The sequence below is a fragment of the Cyprinodon variegatus genome, unplaced genomic scaffold (assembly GCF_000732505.1).
Source record: "Cyprinodon variegatus isolate N-32 unplaced genomic scaffold, C_variegatus-1.0 Scaffold14, whole genome shotgun sequence".
In the NCBI taxonomy this organism is placed as follows: Eukaryota; Metazoa; Chordata; class Actinopteri; order Cyprinodontiformes; family Cyprinodontidae; genus Cyprinodon; species Cyprinodon variegatus.
This window is the reverse complement of record NW_015150467.1, coordinates 687814-714445: the sequence shown is the minus strand read 5'-3', so window position 1 is coordinate 714445 and position 26632 is coordinate 687814. Positions and strand designations below refer to the sequence as shown.

Here is a 26632-nt window from a genome sequence, read left to right as displayed (position 1 = left end):
CAAGTTCTCCTACTTCATATGATGATAATAGTCTGTAATTTTCATCATAGGTACACTTCAACTATGAGAGACAAAATTAGAAAAACAATACAGGAAATCACATTGTAGGATTTTTAAAGAATTTATTTGTACATTATGGTGGAAAATAAGTATTTGGTCACCCACAAACCAGCGAGATTTCTGGCTCTCACAGATCTGTAACTTCTTCTTTAAGCAGCTCTTCTGTCCTCCACTCGTTACCTGTATTGTTGGCACTTGTTTGAACCCGTTATCTGTATAAAAGACTCCTGTCCACAGCCTGAAACACTCACACGCCAAACTCAACCATGACCAAGACAAAAGAGCTGTCTAAGGACACCAAGAAGAAAATTGAAGACATATAAGACCACTGATAATCTCCCTCGATCTGAGGCTCCACTTAATTTCGTGGGGTCAAACTGATCATGAGGGAGCACAGTAACAGTTGTTCTAAGGACTACATAAAGGTTGGAGGGGTTATTAAATACATAGAATGATATTGGTATAAGAAAAATAAATGACTAAATAGAGAATCAATAGAGTAAAATAAATATTAATTATATAATGATATTGAGCTTTCATATGGAACCAAAAAAAAACAAACATTTAAAAGTACTCTGCAAAAATCTACAGAAAAAACTCACAAAATATCAAAAGTACTCATGTAGGCCTCTGAAGTTACCTTCAGGAGGGCTTGGGGAAGCAATGGGCTGAAAATGATTCATATTGTTACTTTAAATGTTGCTGTCAATCTACTGCTCATATTTCTTTTATTGAGTTAGTGTCAAAACCAAAAGATGAAGAGGTTCACAGTTTCATTTCTCTGCACTGTTTATTTGGGACAATGAAGTACAACCATTCAGCTCTTATTTTGTTGATTATAAAAAAAAATCGAAATAGTCTAAGGAAATATCAAGGTTAGGATGGTGCAAAGATTGAAACATACTGGTACATACATAAAGATGCAAGTAATCATGCTTAATGAAAGCAAGCAAAGCATTTTTAATGGTTCTCTTTCTGTGCATAGATAAGTGCAGGGTTATATTGACTGAAGGCCAGTGATGTGATTCAATCCTTTTTCTAAAAGTCAATAGCACACAGATTCAAACTTGATGAGAACGGTTATGAAATGTCACTGAAAGATTTTAATGTACTCTATACTAATGTCTTCAGTTTACTGTATATTTGATATTCTGCTTAAAACAGCTTTACAAAAATTGGAACCTAAAGCTTTGTTGCGTCTACTTATATATATTGTAGCTTTCTCTATGGCTGTAATATACACCCAAAGGCATGGGCTTTCAAGATTTTGGAACACAGTCCTCTGTATCAATTATAGGTGTATGAATTCCCATTATTGAATCAAGCTTATACTGAAGATTTATTCGTGTGGAACCTGTTAGTAATAAATCTCAATTGTTTTTGTTAATTAAATGATACCCTGGTCAGGAAGGAGAAAGCCCGTGTTATTTGAAAATGATAAATGAGGTCATTTAATCTTGAGGGTCTGATTTGGAAGAGCACAGAAATGCATGGAGCTCCATGGTGATTTTTATATTTTTAGTTCAAGGGTGGATCTACAGGGGGGCTAGGGGGAGCAACTGTCCCCCTACTGTGAAGGTCTTTACCCCCACCCCCTGTTCCACCCACTACTTTTATGTTGTTAAAATAGTAACTTGTCTGCCCAAAAGTCCCTTATAGCCTTCAGTTTAAGCATCAGTTTGACAAAAATAAATAAAATAATAAAATTGGCTACAATGAAAAAAAAAAAAAAAAACTAGAACTTCCTCTGTGACCTGTTCGAACATGATAAAAAATTTCAGGGTTAATATTTCCATAAAGTTTTTGGCATAATAAATAGGCGTATTTTCCGAAGCGAGGTCACATTGCAAAGGAATTTTAATGGTGGAAACATTTCTATTTTCTTTAGATACAAAAAGTGAGAGATGAGAATTGAGGAAAGACATAGATCTCAGGAAGGAAAAATTATAGAAAAACCAGGAGGGTCACAGGCAAAGGATACCATTAAAAGTGAAGCTGCTGAAGAAATTAGTTAAGATGAGGAAAAAATTATATTGGCGTAAGTGGTAAAAAGGGCAAGATTTCAGAATTGGTAGGAGAGAAAGAAATGGTGCAGAGGAAATGAATGAGTGAGAAAAAGAAGCCACAGAGTCAGAGAATCAAACCTAACTGGATCACATGGTATGCATTCTCTCAGTCTACAATTTATTCCAGAGATATTACATTTGATTCTCTTTGCAAGACTTTTGGTGCCTAGCACAACAATTGCCGCCTTAAGTTCCTATAAAAGTAAGTCCTGTAAAGTTATTTAAGTTATTGTTCTTAATCGTAAGTACTTTATTCATTTATTTTATGGAACAATTGTTTTTTTGTTTTGTTTTTCTGCTAGCCTGTACCTAAAAGTGGTCTATGTTTCTTAGAAGAGAAATAAAACAAAGTGTTTTTTTTATGTTTTATTAATTCCATTTAGTGATGTCATACCTTTTTCAATAGATGTTCAGCTTTGCCACCTATGCCAAGACATTTTTCGCGTCATATAGGTTCACAAACTAAAATATTTCCTTTGTTGTATCAAATGATGTTAGTCTCTCCATCTGTTAGTTAAGGCATAGCGTACAGCTTTGGCAATTAAATTGAAAGAGAGTGATATAATAAAACAAACATCTCACTGGATTAAGAGTGTGTCATGATTCAGGGGCTGCATCCTTTGAAGGCACTCCATTAGCTTCTGTCTTGCTGTGGGAAGGTCAATCATCGCAATTTCCTTTGACTTATCAGAACAAGGGTGCAGGTGATAGGTTTTTCTGTTGAGAACCCAATGCCCTGCTGCATGTTCTATAGTGTAGGATGATTTCAACCTTGCGTGCCAGAGAATGAATGCAGGCAGAAAAAAAAAAAAACACATAAAATAAATATCTCTGACTGATCACTCTGCCAAATACACTAAGACTCTGAAGATTGAAGGTGTTTTAAAGGGTTGTTTTGTGGCTATGGAAAAATGATACAAGTAGCTGTCTATGCGTTTTTTCCTGTTCTTCATACCTACTCTTTGTTGAATACAGCAAGGCTTGGGATTTTTCCTTGATGGTGTGATAGCTACATAGAAGTGTTCGCTTCTCCCCTGCTGTAATCAACGTTTGACAGGAATGCAGAAACAGCCCAACATTGCAAAGCGGGTGTCATAAATTTGTTGAATGGAAGCATTGACAGCCTAACCTGGCAGTAGCCAGATTGATATGTGCAGAACTAAGTTAAGTTTTACATTATCAATCTGGGATGGCTGCTGTTCAGTCTGGCCATGAAAAGGAGAGACGTTTAGTACAATACTTCGAGCTGATTGGGTGAGGTGCCAGCTAGTATCCGCCTTCCATAATATGCGTAGCATATTAGCGGCAAATCGTGACATTTCAGACGTGCCCCAGGAATGATAGGTGGGACAACTGAGTGTTTACTGAAATTTTTGGTTGTTTAAAAAAGGTGTGTGCTCCTTTTTTAAATGAGAAATTGTTGCCATTTCAGCTGAAACCGAGTCAATTGTGGTATTGACAGGTGAGTCCCGACGCGTAGTCAGAAGGGCATTGCTAGGGTTTTACAAACCCTAGCAATGCCCTTCTGACTGTCGTCATTCCGACATGTCCCACCCCAAAAAACACTGCTGGCATGTCATTGGTCCGACCCACTGGTTGTTATGAGACGGATGCATTAGCGGGAGTCTTTCAAGATGGAATGAAAACTCAGATCTCTTGACAATCCAGCTTGCAGCGCAAGGTTACTGACAGCCTGGACTATGGCATGATTGGTCTTTCCATCAAATTATTTGACGAATTAGCCCTCGATTAGCAAGCTAGTTTTCCCCATGGGACCAAAAGGATCTCAATATACCACACTATTACTAAAGTTTTGTACAAAAAGCACAATCAAGCAAAACTGGGTATACATGGTGTACTAGATATTCCACAGAAAACATCTCCTACGACTCTTCAGAGCCCATCTACCCTCTGGTTTTCAGTGCAATGGTGATTAAATAATATATAATATATGGAGGGTAGGTGATGCTTGTATAGATTAAAAGTCATCCATTCAGTGGTTAGATTTCTGTTTTTTTTTTTATAAAGCTACAAATATCAACACTCAGCCAGAGTAAGCCAGGAACTGAAATTATCATGCAGAAATCCTGACTGCTGGTGTAAAATTCAGTAGCTTTTGAAGATGTTAGTCATCAATCTACATAATTTATTTTATGAATAGCTGCTAAAAAATAAACTAGTCAAAAAGCAGCTTCACTACCAAAACTGTTTATATTAATGATAGCTCTATGTTGAAGAACATTTTTATAAAAGCATTTTTATAAAATTAATAAAGTGCATTTTGTTTGTTTTTTTAGCATAAAATGTTTTAGTTGATCCACTAAATAAATGTCCTCTCTGATGTGTAAATCAGCCAATTGCTAGAGTTTGCTTTTGCACTGAATCATATTAGGAACATATACAGCAGGGTACACAGGACCCAAGGATAGGGCTGTAGGAGCCTTGGAAGAAGTATTGGAAAATAGTGCAAAGTCCTCTGTAACATGTAAGCACATAATGGCACCAAAACCCCCTGAAGCATTGGAGAGTATTCATTCAAACTGTCTACAAAATCTATGGGGGCTCTGCTAATGAACAAATGAACAAAAATAACACAGTAGCAAGTGAGTAAGTAAAATGAGGAGGACATAAGACTGGACAATATCTAACAAAATGATCAGATCATGCATAAACTAAAAATAGAAGAGACTAAAATACTTGAGTTTCTGAATTACCATTTTAATGTTGCTGCGAGTTGTTAGTTTAGTGAGCATGAAAATGGGAATTATGCAAGATAGATATCCCCAGATTGATTGGCTCTTCTGTTATTGTTTGCTTGCAGCTTTTGCCTTTATTAAAGTATTAGCAGGTTATTTCTGCTTGTTTAGATATTGTGGAAAATAATTTAGCAGTTTCTTTTAAAGAAAAGATTAGTCTGCATTTTTCTTTTTTGTTGTGGGGGTGGGGGGGTTATAAAGCTGTTTTAAGCAGTCAGTAGCTTAAAATACATCAGTTTAAGATCCATTTGTATTTGAAACTGATCAAGAAAGCCATTGCAAATTCCACATTGGATTTGTCACGCCTTAAAATAACTCCAGTTTGTGACTATTAGTTCACAACACACCACATAATTGCCAGATTTTGTACATATATTAACATTCATTTGCTTAGGTTTATGCAGGAATTTACACTATATGGCAAGTTGTCAGGAAAGTATGTGAAGTAATGTGAAACAATCTTCAAAAATTAATCCCTTTAGCATCTTTAACAGAAAAAATATTAAAGAAAATGAAAGTTATGGAATTTCTTTTTTTTACTATCATACATATTCTTATTGACTCCTTTTGGCTCTGTGATAAAGTGGCATCCTGTCCATGGTCTCCATTGCTCACCCTGTGACTGTGGGACTATATTGTCGGATGTTTTAATCATGATGAAACTACTGCTCAGTTTTATCATGGTTGTTTAAATCATGACAAGGGTTTATTTGGAAAAAAAAGAAAAAAACTACAACCATAACAAATACAGTATCAAGCATGCATGGAAGTATCTAGTAGAAATGCATTAAAACAGGGAATGAGGACAGGAGTTTGCCAATTTGAGCATGGCTGGTGCTAACCAGCTTCCCCTTTGTTAAAAAAAATGCAGATTTTATATTCTTCAACTCAGTAAACACCTTATACTATAGCTCTAACAGTGCTAACAATTTGACATTTGAATGTAGAAGGTGTTTCTGAAGGCATTAAAAAAAAGGAAAGAAGAAACTCAAGTTAGCCCTTTTCGTATTTGTAAAGTATTTTAATGAAGTTCAACCAGCTATTTATACAAAAATTTAAAAAAAGTATTTTCTTTGGAGATACTGGATTTTCACTGTTAACATCCAAACCATTACAGAAAATGAAACAAAAAACAGAAAAAAAGGAAGGCCAAATGTTGTAAAGCAAGTTTTTTGTTTCATCCCCTGTTTTTAAATGAACCCTCTGTCATTTTTTAATAATAATTACCGTAATATTAAAATAGTGGAAGTATTTCAAAAAACTCTTTTTACTTTTTAATTTTATTTACTGTCTTTTACTTGTTTTACCTAACAGGTTACACATTGATAACTAGTAGGAGTTGCTAAAGATATTAAAATATAAATATTTTGTCTTTAAAAATATTAACAGAGCTTTGTTTTACTATAACGTCTTTGACGCATCTGACTTTATCTTTCCCCCTGATAAACATTTACCCATGGCTTATAAAAGGAAAGTTCAAAATATTTATTATATATAACAGATAAATGTTTTATCTTAAAGTGAAAGATAAAACCACTGATTAGAAATTAGCCACCAAACTTGATGCATTTAGTGTCCCACCTTGTATACGAATTCATGGCTCCCAATTAGAAATGCATTTAGTACATCTTAGAAAACAGCCTTCGGTTTCTTTCTGTTTAAGTAAACAAATAAATTAAGAATGTTATCTTTAGACAGCTTTTGTTTATAATTAAAAGCTTTAAGTTTTGAGTAGAGCTGTTAAAGTTAAAACTGGAATGCATTAATGCGATCACGCAGTACCATTAAGCATTAGTGCCATTAACACAAATAAAAGTGCAATGTATTTCCCAAATCCTTAGATCTTTTGAGCTCAGAGTGGTAATAAACTCTTGTTAATAGCAGTGGAGGCCAGATGGAATAAATACATCTGATACTTGTAATAAGTAAACTTTATTATAAATAAACATTGCCTTGGTAACATTTTGGCCCCTTCACATTGTCAAATGATTCAGATATCCAAAAAACAAAGATCACTAGAGTAAATACATTATTTGGTTTTTGAATGATAATTTGATTCAGTAGTGGTGGGTAAACAAAAAATGTATTCAATTTAAAATTAACACGAGAAAAGACTTGTGGCTGATTTATGGCTCCAGGACCTGGATGACTTCCATTGTTCATTCCATTGTTCATGGAACCACACTGTGCTCTGTTGCAGAAAATTGTGAAGTAGCTGCGCTTAAAACCCATCAATGAGGCTAAATTAAAGCAATAATGCAAAGATTACTTGTCAAAAAGACTCCATAGCAATACGAACACTAAACAAAGTTCTTGTCAACAAGCATTTAGAGACGGGGATACAAACAGTCTTTATGTTTAGGGACAATCATATTTTTTTACATAATACCAACATTTTTTACATAGCCATTTTTATTAATTAATTAACACGGTAAGTGTTTATTATAGTTGGATGTGCCTAACCATCAATACATCTATCAGTAGCAATGTTCAATATATGAATAGAAAAGAACATAAAGAAACACAGTGTTGATTGCAGCCTCCAAATCCTCGTCTAAATCCTCCATCCTCTGAACATTTTCAACCTCAATCTCTGAAGGAAAGCTCAGATGACGCTGTTCCATTTTAGATAGGATTTATGAATACATCTGTGTTTGGCTTCGGGCTGCAAGCATTCATAACAGACCTGAAACAACAATAGATTAAATATGTCACAAAGCATGAAATGGTAATAATGCAATGATGGTGTAATACTGTGATATCATGAAAACAATGTTTTCGGTGATGATTATTGTTTTCTGAAAATACATAAAAATCCCCAGAAGGCACTTCTGTTGTAATGCAGAAATATATTATGTGACAACACAAGCAGCCATAACTTTTACTTTAGCAGTTTTACCTGCGTTATTTTAATACTTTTATTTAAATGTGATTTTTATATTTATTGTAATTTTTTTATGAAAGGCAGAGTTAAATCTTTCCACCTAAGCTGTTATCAGTCAACATAGACTGGCTTCAGCACTACAGTGGTTTTTCAATCTGACACGTGGATCTCAGAAAAGGACAGGCTCCTCTTTGAGCATGAAGCACTCTTAAACCTCTCACAAAGAACAAGCAAATGTGATGTTGGCAAGTGGCCTTTGTAAATCAGAGAGCAAAGCTTTGTCCAGTTTATTCCACAAATCACAACAGCAAGTGGTAGGAGAGAAAAGGTTTTTCTTTTTGTTTTTTATCCCCCCGTCTTCTTGTTTATGGATGCAAGTTGTGCGTAAATCACATCAACTGGAACAAACCGCATTGGGTAATTTAATTACAAGTCCCTGTGATTAGTGTGGGTATTTCAATGAAAGATACAGGTGATATACAGTAATCAGCATTCAGTCTGGAGATGTTAGAAGAGGGATGTGAATAAACAAGTAACAATCACCTCACATAAAGTCAGATTATTTGCATATCATTGGTCTAAATCAACAATGTTTTACCTTTGATTATTCAAGTGGTCTGACATTTGTTGGAAGCATTATATGGAATGATTATTTGTGAATGCCTTTTGTGAAGAAATGCTTTAACATTGTATAAAAAATCAAGGATTATTTTTTGCCAAATCAGAAGCTTGTTTATAAGTTCAGTTTCTAAAATGTGACAAATACAACATTTGGTGATTATATTCACTGGGGAAAAATACTCAACGTTTAGATAAAAAGTGTTTTTTGAGAAATGTTAAAATATCTCTACTTATTAAATTTTATCTGAGTTTCTTGATGCCTCTAATTACTAATTCATGTTTTTCTGTATCCCTGGGATATACGTTTAATGCGACTCAGGGATTTTCTTCTTTCAATCTCTGCCACTGACTGAACAAGGATATATATCCTGTCAGCTGGCACATTCTGGAAAGAAGCAGGGAATAAGGGAGGGAAAAAGCGGAAAAAAGTGGAGAAACACAGCTTAAAAGTGTATATAGACTCTTTCTTATTAAGTACCACCAAATAACTTTTTTTAATCTAACCTTAATAATTAGCACAATAACAATTTTTATTTCTCTTATGAATTTTGCTTATACGCTAACACATATGTTAAGTTGAACAGTCACATAAGACTAAATCTCTTCATTACAATCTGTACTTCGTAGAAAGACTTTTGTTAGCTATCTTTTATATTACAAAACAACATATTTAGTGCAGAGTTTTATGTAAAAAAACTTTATTCCAACCCCAATTCAACATACGGTAGTTGTAATTTCATAATGAAATACTAAACCTTTTACTAAAGGTTCTGCTTTTTTTTTTTTACTTGATTTCTTATGCTATAAGCCCATTGTTTCCACTGCAGTAATCTCCTCTGTTTAGAGAAACTATTTAAATTAATTATAGTGCACAGTGTTCCAGAGATATTGGTTGCTCTCGTAAAGATTACCTAAAGACTATAATTTACATAATCTTACAGGAAAATGTGCTGCAGCTTTCTTCCTGTCAGCTTTGAAGATCATTTTGCCTCCCTCATCATGCTTTCTACTGTAACTGATGGATAAACCCCAGTCCCTATTTTTCATCTTGTCGGTTACATTCTCACTAAGCTAAAGTTTCCTATTATTGTCCGAACTAAGAATTAGGCACACAAAAACATTTCCTGCTATAATTTACTGTCTTATGTTTTACCTGTTAGACAAAATTATTTGTCTCCTGGTTTTGAACCAGTGATCCCTCGAACAACCTGTCCTAAATCCAGTTGGTGGACAGAAATGTCTCTAGATAAAAGGGTGCCTGTGTTTAAATGCTCGATTATGCTGTTAAAATATTTTGCTTTTCTTAAAGAGATATTTGAAGTGAAAGATTTTTACAAGAGCCGTACCTTTAGCTGCCTTTGAGCTAAAGACAATATATATATACCGTATGTATATATATATATATATATATATATATATATATATATATTCTTTTAAGCAATGCAATTGAAAAGTTTGCTATCCTATATATTCACTATATGTTACAGCTGGGAATGTAAGACCAGCTAAGATGCTTGGTGCAGGAATGTCCTGCACTTTTTCCCCACTGAAATATAATTTATTCATTCCCTTTTTAGAGATTAATAGAAGGAACAGCTTTTCCAAGTCATTCATCATCAGAACTGCCTTTGCATCTTTAAGGATGCCATTAGGTCTGTAGACCACAATGGGTAATGTTAATGTACTGAAATTATATGGTGGTATTTTTTTATATAGTATTATAAAATTATCTAAAGGATCTACCAACATCTAGTGTGTAAAGGTACAGTGAACAATGGACATGAGATGAATTCTGTCTTTCTTATTCTAAGAGAATTTAACAATTAAAGTTTATTGAGCCACGGTGCTTTGTGGGATCTAATTGAGAAGACTGTTTGCATGCAGAAATAATTATAATATGCAAATGCTCCTCCTGTTTGCTGAAACACTTCCTACCTCACCTTGATGAGATGTGACCAGAAATCCCCAGGGCCACACAGCCTCAGTTTAGGCATCAACTGGTTGAGGATGAACTGACACCTGATGAACTCCGCCTGTCAATAATTACGTCTGCTCCCTGACAAGAGTCACACAAGGGCAACTAGTTGTTCACTGCCACGAGTTCTAATTGGCATTTACAGCTTCCTGAGTGGCAGAGTAATGTCAAGAAAATGCCCTTGCAGTAGGTCGGCTATAGGCAGAAGTTTTTCTGAGGTAGAGAAAATATGACACATTGTTTGTCAGAGTCGTGCAGTTTTTTATTTCAAAATATGCAACAATGTCCTTGCATTTTTAAAGTGAAGCAGCCATCAAAACGTGAGGAATTAGATAAAGACTGATATACTTTACTGCATGAACATCACGTCTCTAAATTGTTTACATCCTTCTTAAACTTTCCAGCTTTTGTGATGTAAAAAAATAAATTAGTCATTTCCCAAACTTGCTTTAAGGGTTGCAGTACATTATTCAGTGAATGGGTTAGGAAAAGGAATAAATCACCCAAATTCAGTTAATTTTTGTGGAGTAAACATGTCACCTGTAGGCACGGTACAGGGTTAATTATATCAAAATTAATAATACTCTTAAAGTGTAATCTAAAGGTCAAAATTTCGTAGTTTTGGGTCACTTTTCTCTATGTGGAAGTAGGATTTCTATCAAAGTTTTTTTTTTTTTTTTTTTTATTAAAACAGAACAGTTATAAACTAGAAAATTCTGAAGATGAAATATTTTGGTTAATCTGGATAAAATATGACACATTCAGAGGTGAAAGGGTCTTAAATTACATTTTTTTCCCGCATTTTTAAAGTGAGTATACACCCTGGAAAACTATCTGCTTAACATGTTTTTTTTTTCTTTCTGTGTTTTTTTTTTATCATGATCTTGTTTATGCTTTTGACCCACATGCAGCAAACTCACAGTCTGCCAGAACCAGTGAAGGAAGTTTATTGAACAGTGTTGAGAAATGTACAAAGATGACTGGATCCGGTAACTGCACACAGAAACTGTGAAACCAGGAGCTTTGTGGATGAGAGGAAATAACTTTGGAAAGAGGAACTCAAATTGACTTTTGTAGTAGGTGTAGATGTACCACCAGGGAGGCATGAATGGATTCCGAGGTTGTGAAAGCAGAGGTTTCTTGAATAGGTTGGATCCATAGGGTCAGGTAGAGTTTTTTTTTTTAGGTGCTGAGGGCAGGCCAGGCGTACAGAACCTTGAGGAAGAGGAGCAGTTTACCAGTCGTGAGTTCTTGTCCTAGAGTTATAGTCAACTAATCCTAACCAGCTCCACTTAAGCCGGGCATACATTATACGATTTTTTCAATTGTCGCACGCAGATACAGCACACACTGTATGACGAAACTGCAGGGTTTAAAAGTTTATAGCTCACAAAATTTGTTCTCACAGTGTGCGACCCGACGCTCTGACGCAATCTACCTGCTCACACTGTACGTCTAAAGACCCAGTCGGACTCAGCTCCGCAGTGAGATGCCGCTACTCGGACTCGTCTATCCAACATGTAGAAGAGGAATATGAAGCCCACAAGAGAGAAACACGCTGCCTTGGCAATTTGTGCAATTTTGTGCTGAAAGCCCTGAAAAGAAAAGGTAACAACATATTTGGACAAAGACATGGCTTAGCAAACATGATACTGTACCACGGTCTGTCAATTTTACTGAAAGAACTCCATTTCACTTGCAACCCCACCATGCTTCTGTGTTTTCATCTGTGAGGAAGAAGAAGAATCCTTGTTTGCGAATGCCCACTGAGCGATTTGCCCACAACGGCCAGCTGAATTTCAAACGTTTGACTTTCTCCCTACCTTACGATTCCGGATTGGGAGGTGGTCGTCAGAGGCTCATCACCCCTCGTAACCCCCTGTACATAACACAACGCACGATCAGGCTGAAAGTTCCCCTGATCAAAAAATTCTTGCAGGACTGGAAAATCGGCCCAAAAAGGGCAAAAATCATACAGTGTATGCCTGATTTTATACAGCTGGGGTTCCTTATAGAAAGTAGATACATGAATAGGCCCACCTGCAGATGATGAGTTTCTGAGCAATGGCAGCAATGTCCAGCATCCATCCTGGTCAACCACAAATGCTGAAGGCGAAAACCAGAAACACAAAGACAACAACAGCCCATTTATCCTGGCAGTTTTAAATATATATAGTACAATGGTCCTAGAAAATGATAAAAGAAAAAGAAAAGACACCCTACCTTTTAACATGACTATACTTTCTCTGAAGCTTCCCTTTTTTGTTTTACAAAGCAAAACATTTGTTCACCGGTGGTGCAATCAGAATCTAATTAGCATCCCAGTTGGACCAGTTAAAAGAAAACGAGCTTAAACTTGACCTTTATTTGATTGTGAACTTGTCTTATTGGGGAGTTTTTTTCTTAGAGAAAGTGCCTGATCTGTTGATCATATGTGACTTCTAGTTTGTATGACCAATTTAAATTTCCAAAGTTTTAACATGGACATACCTTAAGATACAACTTATAGGGTAAAAAAAAACGATTTCATCCTCCAGTGAATTTTGAAGTAAAGATTGACACCTAAACTCCTGTGTTTCTTTATTTTTTTTTTAGTTTTTCTTTTTTCAAAGTTTCAAAGATGAGCCGTGGTGCCTCCAGGTGAATGTCTTCCCTAATTTGTAACTCTAGCTGCTATCCATTTTGAAGGCAGCAGTGGTAAAAAGCAGTTTCAAAGTGATAAATAGAGACAGCAACTTTCAGTTCCTGTTTGACTCCTGCTGTGTTTCCTTATTTTTAGGCATTTGTACTCTAGCAGCTTAATGTTTCAAGATTATTCTGCTTTTATTAGCTAACAAATCCCTGTTGTGACTAACTGAAGCATTAAGAACATGTTTTTAGATATAGAAGCTATCCTGCAGCACCAGTTAAGGTTGGAAAGCATGTCTGAAAAAGGCACGTGTAATGTTAATTTATTCACCTCTCTTATCTTTCCTCTTGACAACTCACTCTATTGTTGTGTAGTATGTTGTTTGTGTGCATGCATGTTCCATTTTCTCTTGAGTATATGCGTGGGTAGTGTCTTTTGTCCTAGCCTAATGTACTAGCATATTTATGATCTGCATAAGAAAAAGATAAATTAGCATTTTTGTAAAGAAAAAATAAATATTCTAGTTTTCGGGATTGATGAAATACAATAAAAAGGCCTCTTTTCATACTGTATGTGTTACTGAAACTTTTATGAACTCTTTTCAAAAGCTGTTTTTATGGAGACTCATGGAATGCAGTCTTGAATATAAAACTTGATTTAATGCAATTCATTTTGAAGGCCAATTTAGTCTTTAGAGCAGTGCAGCATCAGTGAGGTTTATATTCAGTCATATGGAAATAAGTGTCATATCAATTTGTCATAAGTTATTTTTTTATGTTTTCTCTTTGTGGTGAACTATGGTTTTTGTTGTACAAGTTTAAATTAATAATGCAGTTAATCAACACTGGGTCCAAATTAAATATAAAAGCTTGATGAATGAATTACACTGCATACATTTTTGGTAAATATCGTTTTATCAGTTTCATCTAAATTACACATCTTTCTGCAGTTTGCAACATATGGTTATATTTTATGAGAAGTATTTCACAAAAATCTTAAGGGCCGCAAAATTGAGTTAAATTTGCAGGCATAAGAAATAATAACTTAAAAATATATACAAACTTTAACAAAATTGTTCTTAAAAACTGTTTAATGCAAAACAAGTGGTGAATTTTCCTCTTTTGCTTACTGTGTTGGTAGAGATAATTTAAAGGAATACTGAATCAGACTCATTTTGTTCGAAATAAAAAATTCAGACAGGATAATATAGATTGAACTGAACATTGGTCCTGAATGAGCAGATATACTTTTGAAGTAAGCTTTAAGCTCTGGCCATGCAGACTGACTTACACACTGAGCACGGCGTATTGGTCTGGAAAGGAGCTGGTAGAGCCTGACTTCAAAGGAGGGACTAAGACAGTCAGTGGAAACAGTTTAGAACCAATTAGATAACAGCTGATGTGATGCAAATGCATAGCTTTTTTTTTTTTTTTGTTGCGCCTGTAACTAAGCTTAGTTACTTAACACTGCTGCCAATTAAACAGCTTGCTGAAAAATAAAAAAGGTTTCAATGCATCCTCCAAATTGATTTTTTTTTTTGTAAATCGAATACATTAAGGTATTTGAGGGGGTATTTACTTATATTTCAGGACCCTACACGAAAAAAAGCATGATAGAAAACATCTCAAACATCTCCTTAAATTATCATTATGGTGAGAGTATTTAAACTTCTGACAGGAACCATATTGAGTTTTGTTTCCTAAAATACCAAATATGCATTGATCGCACACAAGCTAACATTCTGGTTTAGGTTTTTTAGAGAAATTTCTAAAAAAAAAACATCCAAACTTTCCTAAAACATTGACTCAGATAAAATCTCTTTTTTCTTTGATAGAATCTTTAGCACCTAGCTGTAGCTGATATTAGAGAGTTAAATTTTAGTAAAGCCAGCTTTATATGAACACTTTTTCTCCTGAAAATCTAAGCTCAGAAGGTAATTCCCTTTAAAATACATATTCCATATGGGTTGGAGCAAAGAAAAATACATTCTCAGTTAATATACACGTGTCAATGGGAAATGGTAGCAGTATAAAGTGTATGCTGTAGCTTTATATGTGACTCACAGCATGGTTGAAAGGCTGGGACTTTGTGAGGTGTGGGTTTGCATAAATCACAGTGATAATTTCATGATGAGAATAAATTAATAATGGCATAATTATATTACATTTTAATTTCTAACTTGACTCAGGGCTTTAGCAGGTATTTTACAGTAAGTCATTATTCCCAAATTAGTTTGTGGATCTATATCGCTTTTTTCTAGAGTTGTAGATATTTAACAGCAACATTTCTTGGCTATTTTTCATAAATATGTGATCCCCCCCACACACATTAATATAGTATATAGATACAGCAGAGAAAAATGAACTATATTCAGTCCAGTGATGTTTCGACAGTGAAGTCTTAAGAAACGGAGATGTTGTAAGCTATTTCAAGGGAAACCTAAATTCTATGATATCCTGAGACGCTTCTGTAGGTTATTCAGGTGAAATACGGAGAGAGCAAGATGCAGGAAGATAAAAGGATGAATGAATACATTACAGCCTCTCTGTCTTATCCTTTTGGGTTTTCATCTTCTGTCACTGAACATGCCAGTTCAAATGGCGGCTGTCCTTCAGAAATCTCATGGTTAAGGTAAGAAACGTCATACTTTTAGAGAAGGCTGCACAAGAGCATGCTGCTATCTAATTAAAACTGGTAAAAGTGTGCTGAGTTAATATAATATGCTAAAGACTGTTTACAATATATATATATATATATATATATATATATATATATATATATATATATATATATATATATATATATATATATATATATNTATATATATATATATATATATATATATATATATATATATATATATACAGTATGTCTTACAGTACTGCTGCCTCTTGGCCAGGTCTCCCTCGAAAAAGAGATTTTATTTCAAGGGACTTCCTGGTACAATAAAGATTAAATACAAATAAAATAAAAATACAATGAGTAAATACCCAGTCAGATAAATTGTTTAAATGCTATTCATACATTTTATTATAATATGGTTTTTAAAAAAAATATCAAAATGAATTAAAATCAACATGGAAAGGGCCAAGCTTTACAAAGAGATAATCTCTAGTTGTCAACCTTTATGTTTTTGTGGTTTGGGCTTATAAAAGTCTATGTTCCAGTCAATTCTCATATATTAATTATCTACATAGTTTAAAAAAAAAAAAAAAACATGTACCAAGGCCACACTCTCAACGTAGTGCATAAGTAATTACTTATGTAGCAAAGAGGAAAACAAAAACAAAAGACGTATCTGACCTTCTGAAGCTTAATTACTTTCCCTCTGGAGGGATCACTAGAAAAGGCATTATCATCATCATAAATGCACAAGGGTCCTGTTTTTTTTTTGTTTTTTTTTCATTCTCCCTCCAGTATTTTAATGAAGGTATTTTATATGTTTGTTTTTCCACCCACTAATACAAACCGTTCACACAGAAGAGTTATGACTCAACATTGTTCAAAAAAACACCTGCTTAGCTTCCACACAGTCAACCTTGAGATTTTTTACAAAATCAGACAGACGTTAAATGTTTATGTACTGAAGAGAATTATAAGAGGATCGCTTTCTTGAAAGATTAGGATCAAATTCACATATCACAGTTGCATGAATTTTGAAGGTCATAAAGTTTTAAATAAATTCCTCCTGCTCTGACTGGCTGCTTATTTCTGACATTTATTTTTTTTTTGGAAGTGTCAGTAAAAAATTTTAAGTAAGGACCATTCTTGTCAATTATTATAGAGCTCTAATTCTAACGTTGTAATTCAAATTTTTTAATACAAGTTCTGGAGAATGAATTATTTTATTTGACTAATTTGAAAGGTCTTTATGCAATACATATAAGGGGACATATGTTCTCCATGTTCAACTTTTTTTTTGTATATACTTTAAAGTACCATGTAACATTTTCATAAAGAGTTCCTAAGGTTTTCCAACCCATCCACTGTAGGCTAATCGGAACATAATGAGGCTAGTAGAAGAAAGGCCCTAAAGCTATAACTATTTCAGGCTGGGACAGTATTGTGCACATGGGTGCATAATACTGTGCAAGCTAAATATCTCTAATGTCTTTATGCTCCCAGGAGCCAGACTTAGCTGTAATATTTTATAGTTGTCTATGGTTCCCATGTCTTTTTGAAGGTCTTTTTTAGAGTTTTCGCTTTGGCTTTTCCCTCAGTGCACGTCCTTAAAAAGGAGGATCTGAGGAAACTAAAGGACAAAAGAAGTTTCTGGCCTCTAAAATCTATCTGCTTTTTTGAGTAGAACAGAATGGGATAGAATAGAATAGAACAGAATAGAAATGCCCTTTGTATTAACATAAGTAAAATGCTAAACCCAACTGAGGCATTTCTTTGAAGAAACACCCTTAGCTGGGTCTTTAGGGTATCTTTAACATGTTTTTTTTTTTTTTACCTCTAAAGAGGGACATGTTTTTTTTTTCTCCCAAGGAATACAGCTCAAGGTCAGAGGAATTCCATCAGGAGTGCATGTGAACACTATTTTTCAGGTCTAGGAACAGATTTCCTCCTAAAAATAGGTCTTGGCTGTGACTACATAATAAAAAAAAGAAATCAGAATGCAACTTAAAATTCGTTTGATATAATTGTTCATTTGTTTACATTTATAAGCAAAAAATAAATAAAAAGCCCACTAGCTGTGCTTTGTCTAAATTATGCATGTTCTCCCCATAACATTTAGTACTTTGCAGATTTTACATGTCGTACGAGAAGCCTTTTTGCTTCCAAAAGTCTGTAATCTGTAGCTGTTTATTTTACTGCACTGTATGCTTGTGGGTGTTTGGCATATGCCACCATATAAATTGTTAAAATGACTGTACTTTCTCAGTAAACTTAGGAAGGTTGCGCTATGTTGCCATATGTTTCATTTTACTTCTAAGAGCAACACAAAGCACCCAAACTGCAAACAAAACAAACATGCTTGCGATGTACGCCGCCTGAGACAGGAAGCTCCAGCAGCGAGTAATTACAACTTCTCAGAACATTACCGGTGTCCATGAAGCAAACATCAATTATCTCCGGGAGGTCATCTGACTTTGCAGAGCCTAAAGCCACTGCAGCATCGTTCTCTGCACTCTGCTACTCTGACAGATCAAAGGATCACTCAGCTAACAGATGACTGTATTCCGTGATCCTGTAATTTCAAAGTTACGTAAACATAATGGCTTTACATGTAAAATAATTTTTTTCTTTTTTTTAAAACATGATTAATGTTGTTGATGTGTGGTGCTTTGCAAAGTTACATACTCATAGACTTTGTTCAAAATATATTTTATCAGCATATTTTCTAATAAAGCAACACACTATCCCCCTAAATACAAATGCTTGTTTAAAAAGTTTTTTTCATGAATTTTTGTTTTTATTTATATCAAAATAACATGACTTTCCTCCCATGTTTGATTACTTTTGCACTAGACAAAAAAAGGAACAGCCCTTTGATAGAAAACGTTTATCTGTTTGTATGATTTCATTAAATTGTCTTTATTATTGCTTTGAAATTACATGTGTAACTCTGAATTGGGCAGGCTATGCTTTAATGACAAATACTGTAGACAGTTTCTAAATCAAAAAGCTTAATCTCAATTCAAAGGCACAGAGAATATGATAGGGCAGAGGTATCCAGTACACTGGGCTGAGGCAGCAGAGGTGGGGTGGATTAAAAATCAATGTCAATCAATGGTGCTATATAACCTGTAATTGTGTATATAACTTTCAAATAACATATTTAAATAAAACTTGATCTAGTTATGGGTCATTTTAACTGCTACCTGTAACTGTAGCAGTTACTGTAGCGTTAACTTTAAAAAAGCCAATTTTTACATTGCTGGAGTTTTTCCAGCGCTTAACATTGCAAATGCTATTTACCCTAAGGTCATGGTGTTATAGTGAGGTCAAGCTTTCACAGGTTTGATCAGATGTCTTAGAATATTTGATTCTGCAGTTCAATAATACCATAACAAAGAAAGGGCATAAGAAATAGACTGAGATGTTTAAAATGTTACTTCTACCTTAACACTTGTAAAGACTAAAGAAAATGTTGGGTCAAGACTTTTTCTTAACTGAAGTTAGGTCTTGAATAGGGTTGTGTGACTCTAACACATGGATCAAAATCATACCATTCTACTTCTGCCTGTATGTTTGATCATTCACCTGTAGAAAAGGGAGCCTCCGTCCCAGACTCAAACCTTTGGTAGCCTCTAACAGATTTGTTTGCATAGTTGCCATGTATTTAGCTTTATCAATTGGTACACAACATGAATCAATACCTTGCATATTCAAAGTTTATATGGTTTGCAAAGCAACAAACTAAACTAAACAGTTTTATAGTTTAAGCTTTGCAGAAACTTTTTTTTAAGAACAGACAAATAATTGGGTTAGTGGGATATTTGGCTGTAAGTTGACCTAGTTGGGGTTTAAACATCTGCCTGAATAAAACATCCTTTCTGGGAATAATTATATATAGTAAAGTACTGTTGCATTCTTAATATTACAGGAATTAGCTAAAAAAGTTTCTTAAAACAAACAAAGAAAAAAAAAACTCAACTCCCCCATCCTTGGTTGATAAATATTTTTCTTATACTTTACAGTTATATGCTACTAACTGTAGCTGTGTCACCTTAAATCCTATTGTACAAGTTGGTGGGTGTAGCATAACAGTTTTGAAAATGATAAATTGATGTCAATGCACTAAAACAATGGAAATACAACATAAAAACTGCATATCAGCCAATTTATTTATAAGATGGTGTTCGTCTGCATGGGTGGACACAAAGAATAACCCAGACTCCTGATCCTTTTGCGTGATATCCTGTTTTCCAGTTATTGGATTAAGTGAAAACCATTAACATTAAGCAATAAACCCAAATGTGAAGTGAAGCTGCCCTTTTCATTTAATTCATTTGGCCATCTATGCATCCATTCACGTCAAAGTCACGACAGCTTTTCACCCATTAGAACTAAAGCTTTGCTTTTTGAGTGCTCATCTTCATCCTAATGCAATTCAAAGACCTACATTTTGCATGAGAGTTGCTGTAGCAACAAAGTTTCCCCCCCTCTCCCACAGATTCTAAGATCAGTCAAGTATCCCTGATGGTCTGGCAGAAAGTACTCAAGCACAAATGGTCCCGAGAGAAATCACAAGATTTGTGTCCTAGTTAGCCTCAGAATACGAACTATACTGAAGCAAGGTCACTAAAATATCAGGAGTGTAACTAGCTTTTAACTAGCTCTTATAAAGGGAATCTGATGCACAGAGAGGATGAGGTGTTCTGCAGTCACTTACTCTCTCCTGCTCAGTCACACTCTGCTACCAGCATTAAATTGCAAATAAATCTGTTCTGGGGGGGTTAGGTCATGAATCATCCGATACTTACTGTGTGTTTTTTTGCACAAGCAGGAGGCTCAACCTCACATTATTTGTAACTGATTGCAGAAAATGACTGTGTGTGCATGTTGTACTCAACTTGTCTATTTAAAAAAAGTTACATCTTAATATGCAGAGTCAGAAAAGGTTTAGAGAAAAGTTCACACATAGACAATGCAAAGGTCTGGTTTCACTGTTTCTTGTTAACACAGCTTAATGGTCAGGAGCGATGGGGAAGAAGTTGAAGCAGTGCTGTCAGATCTGAGTAAATCTGATCAACGGTCTTTGATAAAACTCTCCCAGCAGGCTGAACTTGTGCATCAATCTGGTCTCAGATTGTGATATCATAGAAATCCAGTTTTTAATGAGAGCTCTGATTGGATGGTAGGATTTTGTGGCTAACAAGATGCCCTGCTCGGTTAGTATCGGTTAGTTGTGGAGTGTGTGGTAATGTGTGTGTATGTCTGAGTCTGCATATGTACAACAGTGTTTGGCGAATTCAATTTAGGTCAGTTAAATGATAACAAAGCTCTTGCCGTCTTATTTGTGCATCAGGAAATCAGTTTGTTCTCAGTAAAGACAACACATAAAAGAAAAGAAAACGGGTGGATGTAAACTTTATAATGAAATTTGAAATGTGACATTTAAATGCTTCATCGATGTGCAGCTTGAGTTTAAAAAAATCAAATCTTATTTAGAGCTGTATCGACTATGGCCGTTTTAATAATATTGCTTTGACTGCTATGCAGGACATATGGAGTCGGGGGTTAGCATTACTGGGTAAGGTTTGTACTGTTTTAGGCAGTAGCAGGATTTCTATTCATACATCTATTTTCTTCCCACAGTTATTCATGCGGAGTTGCTGGTGCAATTTATTGTTCTAGGGGAATAATTATAACTGAACCCTATATAGTTTTGAAAAATCCTGCATATATTTATTTGGAAGAGGAAAGAATCTCAGAATGAAAATGAGATGAGTCAATTAATGGCAAATCTACTGCTAATTCAACTCCCAGTCAGTCTTCTCCTTTAATACTTTGCAATGTTTGTTCATAAGCCTTTTTGTCAAGATAAATTAGTTTTTTCCCAACCTGTTGTTAAAAATGTATTTATACAAAGCTGTCCTGATAATTTATTAAGGACAAGAGGCATAAATGACCAGCACTGGTCCTTGGAACCTTCGGCAATAGATGAGATTTCAACATAAAATGTTTTCATCCTTCCTGGCCTACTGCTTTACAGTAGTGTGACTTAACAGAACATGTCCCCACACAGAACTCCAAAGTTTATAATGTGATAATGTTAAGGATGCTAAATATCTGATTATGATTGATTATAAGGGTAGCTTTTTCTTTTTAACACTGCAAAAATGTAAGCGAATAGCGCTGGGTAATGCATATTAGCTGTAATGCTTCTTTTTGCTGCCACTAGCCGAATGCACGTAGGTAGCCTACATCCTTCGAGCCATCTTCTTTCATTATCCAAGGTATTCCCCTATTGCTGACTTTAATAAAAGTTATAGTGAAGCATTGCCTCTCTAAAAGGACCAATTTAGAGAGAAAAGTTTCAGACACTGGACTTCTTTAGTCATCATCCAATCCATAGAGCTAAAAGCTACACAGGGGTGTGCTGGGGAAGTGGTCAGGATGCTACAGCTCCTCACCAGCTCAGCGCACTTTGATGATTTCTCTGAAATTTATGAAAAGACTAATGCTTATAACACATGATAGAAAACTTCATTGGTTTTGAAACTGACTTTTTCAAGGCAGTGTATACTATAAAACCGGTAACCACCCCATGCCTATTGCCAACTATTCTTCATGTAATTAGAACAATTACTCTGAACCTGGCTTTTGACTGACATTCTACACATGGACGAGGAGAAGAAAAACCCTTGTGAGATTAGATAAAGTGGCAGGCTGAAGAGGCCTATATGTCAGTCTGTAAACCTTGACAGAAAAAGTAAGTTTGAATCTCTCCACTTAATTAATATTAATTGGCTCACATAATAACAACCATAAGCCATTAGCAGTAAAGGTCGATGTCAAAGAGGCTAAAAGATATTGTAAAATGGCTTTGGCACATTTCTGGTTATATTACATGTTCCATGTTACAGCTGAAGATCACTTTTTATCCCTGTTACCAGAGGCGTGTTCTTGCAGAGGCTCCAATCAATACCTTTAAATGGGAATCAGAGAATTAGAATGTTCTTTATACCCAGTAATCATCAGATAAGTCTTCCAAGAGACAGTTTCAAATCAAGAAATATTCTCTTTATTTTCAACATTTCTTTTTGTTACTGTGATTTACATGACAGGTTGCTGTCTAATTTTTTTGCAGCAACTGAAAATGAAAAGGTTATAGAAATCCTCCGGCTCCATTTGACAGGTGCCTATTTGATTTAAAAATTTCACCCTGATGTGAAATCCAGACTGGGGGAGAAACAAATACACTTTGTTAGATGATGTTTTGGTTACCTATTATAGGCACTGTGATCATTCAAGCTATTATATGAGATGGTGGTGATGCAGCCTAAAAAAACAATCTGTTATTTCCGTTAAAAAGGCTTGCACAGACATAGGCTTCTTACAGTTCAGGCACAGCCTTTCATCATCTCAGGTGCCATTATTTCAGCTAAGCTCTATTTCATTTTGTGATTGATGGTTCCCTGGCAGTCTCAGCAATCTTGGTCAGACTCTGGATGTTTACAGCAGGCTCTTGTGAAGGCTATGATGCTATTTATTAATTCTAAGATCTCTTTTTTTTTCTTTATACTCACCATCACTTTTTCTGTCTCTGCTTCTCACCCAGCGCCTGGAAGATAATCACCAATGGACCGGCTGGTTCTGTGCGTGCTGCTGTGTGCAGCTCTGGCTAAAGGCTACAGCTGCCCTGGTCGCTGCATCTGCCAGCATCTCTCTCCCACTCTGACTCTGCTTTGTGCAAAGACTGGGTTGCTATTTGTGCCCCCCACCATTGACCGCAAGACAGTTGAGCTGCGACTAACAGACAACTTCATCACTATCATCCGTAAGAAAGACTTTCTTAATATGACAAGCTTGGTCCATCTCACCTTATCTCGCAACACAATCAGCCAGATCGTCCCTCACGCCTTTCTAGGCCTGCGCTCCCTAAGGGCACTCCACATGGATGGGAATCGGCTCAGCGTCATAAAGAGTGATCATTTCAAAGGCCTCTCCAACCTGCGGCACCTTATTCTGGGAAACAACCAGATCCACCAAGTGGCCCCAACCTCATTTGATGCATTTGTTTTTACCATTGAGGATCTGGATCTTTCAAACAACAACCTGCGCAGCCTTCCCTGGGAAGCCATAGCCAGAATGACCAATATTAACACACTCACCTTGGACCACAACCTGATTGACCACATTGAAGCAGGGACTTTCACTCTGCTCACTAAGCTGGTCCGCCTGGACATGACCTCTAACCGCCTACAGAAGCTGCCGCCAGACAGCTTGTTCCAGCATGCTCAGGTCCTGTCAGATGCCAAGGGCTCCAGCTCGGCCTCCCTGGCTGTGAGCTTTGGTGGGAATCCTCTACATTGCAACTGCGAGCTGCTGTGGCTTCGTAGACTGACGCGGGAAGACGATTTAGAGACCTGTGCCTCGCCAGAACACCTCATGGACAAATATTTCTGGTCTATACAAGAGGAGGAGTTTATTTGTGAGCCCCCGCTAATCACCAAGTCTTATGCCTCTAAGCCCTATGTGATGGAAGGGCAAGGTGTGACTTTAAAGTGCAAAGCCATGGGGGATCCAGACCCAGACATTCACTGGAGGTCACCAGATGGCAAGCTGGTGCATAACAACTCCCGCACTATCCTGTATGATAATGGCACCCTTGATATTCTCATCACCACGCTGAAGGACAGTGGGTCATTTAACTGTGTGGCGTCTAATGCTGCTGGTATTGCCACAGCTGCTGTTGAGATCAGCATGATCCCGTTACCCTTGTTTGTTAACAACACAGGTCACATGCGTGAGGACCCCGGCCTTTCTGATATCACCACCTCCTCTAAAGCCGGCAATGACACAAAAGGCTACGACAAGCAGGACAGAAGGGTGCTGGTGACAGAGCTGACCTCTTCCTCGGCCATGATCCGCTGGCCGTCCGAACGCCACATCCCAGGGATCAGGATGTACCAGATTCAGTACAACAGCACAGCAGATGATACTTTGGTGTACAGGTAAGCCAAGGTGAAGGGGGGATCAACAATGAGAGAAAATAGTGCGACAATAAAAGATTAGGGAGATATGATGTTTGAATCCCCTAGATTATTTAACACAATTTCTGTAAGTTCAACACAATTATACAGAGAAGAAGTACTGCAAAAATCAACTCAACTCCTGATAAATAGTAAATCTGTATAGGCTGGTAATAAAAAAGGAAACTCAAGTGGTATCAAATTGCTTCAGTTTACAGCACACATTAGCATTAGTAGATTGTTGCAAACATAAATTGCATTACAAGTCCAAGTGCCCTAAAGAACTAAATAGCCTCAATCAACATCATTAGAATATAATATGACAGCAACTAAAACACAGTATTTCACTCCATGTAACTGTACTATTAGAAAGTGCAGGAAATAATTGGCTGCAGCACAGAAGGGACTTAGAAAACTGTGTAATATATATTTTTTGGTTTTGGAAGATTCAGAACCTTTGACTTTTGCAAATTAAAAGCAGAATCAACATAAGAACAGGGTAAAACAAGACATGGACAAGCTAGCCTTAAGAGGAACAATAAGGTTTAATGTGACAAATGTGTTTTCACTTTGGCATTTTAGTTTGTTTCATGCCCAAAAGGTTACTTATTGTTGTAAAAACTACAATAATTTGCTTTCTGAGTTTAAACAGCAGAACAGATACCCCATATACAGTGATGTGCATGAATGTTTTTACCCTTTAATCTTGTTTACAGTGTGTCCCATTACAACCTCAGAGTAGCAGCTCATAGGGATCAAATATTCAGCTCTTACTCATTGTTCCTGACAAGCATTAACTCCGGGATGACCTCACCTTTTCTGTGGTCACAGCCCGATTCTGAATCAGCTTCCACTAGATCTCAATTCTATTAATGAATTTAGCCCTTTTAAATCAAAGTTCTTTTTTTTATTTAAACTTGCTCATACCATGAATATGATTTGGCACTTCTAGGTTTATCTCGTTTGCCATTTAAGATAAATCCCTGCCAGCTGTTTTACTTGAATTGCTTGAATTATAACATCATCATCAACAACTTTATATATAAAGCGCTCTAACACCTGCCAAAGCATTAACAAAGTGCTGTATGTCAAAGATAAGCAAAAAACAAGAAAGCATCATATTAAGGTTATAAAACTAAGTAGTAAACAATGTCAGTAGAAAAAAAAGCAATAAGACAAGGCAATAAAACAGATAAAATCAACTACCATAAAAGAGGATAAAAGAAAATATAAAATAAAAAAATAACATTCAGTCTCATTTGGATTAAATTAGTACTTCTTTGGGTTTTAAAAACAGGCTGTGTAGTTGCCTGTCTGGCCGAGAAGACTATGTCCCTCTTGTCTCTGCTTAGAAATGGGGACGAACAGGAGCAGCTGGTCAGTGGACCTGAGTTGCAAAGCAGGAACATAACAATGAATAAGCTCTGGTGTGGTGGGGGCCATTTTAAGGCCATTTAAAACCCTAAAGACAAAAGTATTTTAAACTGAACTGTAATATACATGGATAGGCTATCAAGAGAAGCCAGGGCTGGGGTGGTGTGTTCTCTTTTCCGTGTGCCCTTTATAAGACGAGCAGCAGCATTTTGCATCGGTTACATATGTCCAAATAAAGACTAGCTGACTCCAAGATAAAGGGAGTTACAGTAATCCAGCTGTGAAGAAAGAAAGGCAGAGATTACTGTTTCCAACTGCTGCCATGAAAGAACAGATTTTATTTTTGTGCTACTTTTCTTTCACTGATAAAACAACAGTTTATGCAATGACAGTTTAGCCTTTATGTGACTATCACATATAAAATAACTGTCCATCTTAAAACCAACTTAAAATATATAGTTAGGTGTGCGGGATTAATGGAAAGTAGTGCTCCACTAGTTCCAAGAACATGTGCCTCTGTCTTTTCTCCATTAAAAATTGAGACTATTTAAGTGAGAAAAACCCTATAAATATCAATTTCCAAGTTTTTCCACACATTTACTATTGAATGGCAGTCTGG

At 35.9% G+C, this 26632-nt stretch overlaps 1 protein-coding gene across 2 annotated transcripts in view; it reads left to right on the top strand.

Moving 5' to 3' along the window:
- The window catches only part of lrfn1 (leucine rich repeat and fibronectin type III domain containing 1), a 188743-nt gene that overhangs the window by 157857 nt on the left and 4254 nt on the right, over window positions 1-26632 (top strand). For both annotated transcript variants that reach the window (XM_015382913.1, XM_015382922.1), the window contains one exon: window positions 23226-24621. In XM_015382913.1, the coding sequence (XP_015238399.1) occupies window positions 23246-24621 (1376 nt within the window). In that variant the 5' untranslated portion in view covers window positions 23226-23245. The remainder of the gene's footprint in view (window positions 1-23225; window positions 24622-26632) is intronic.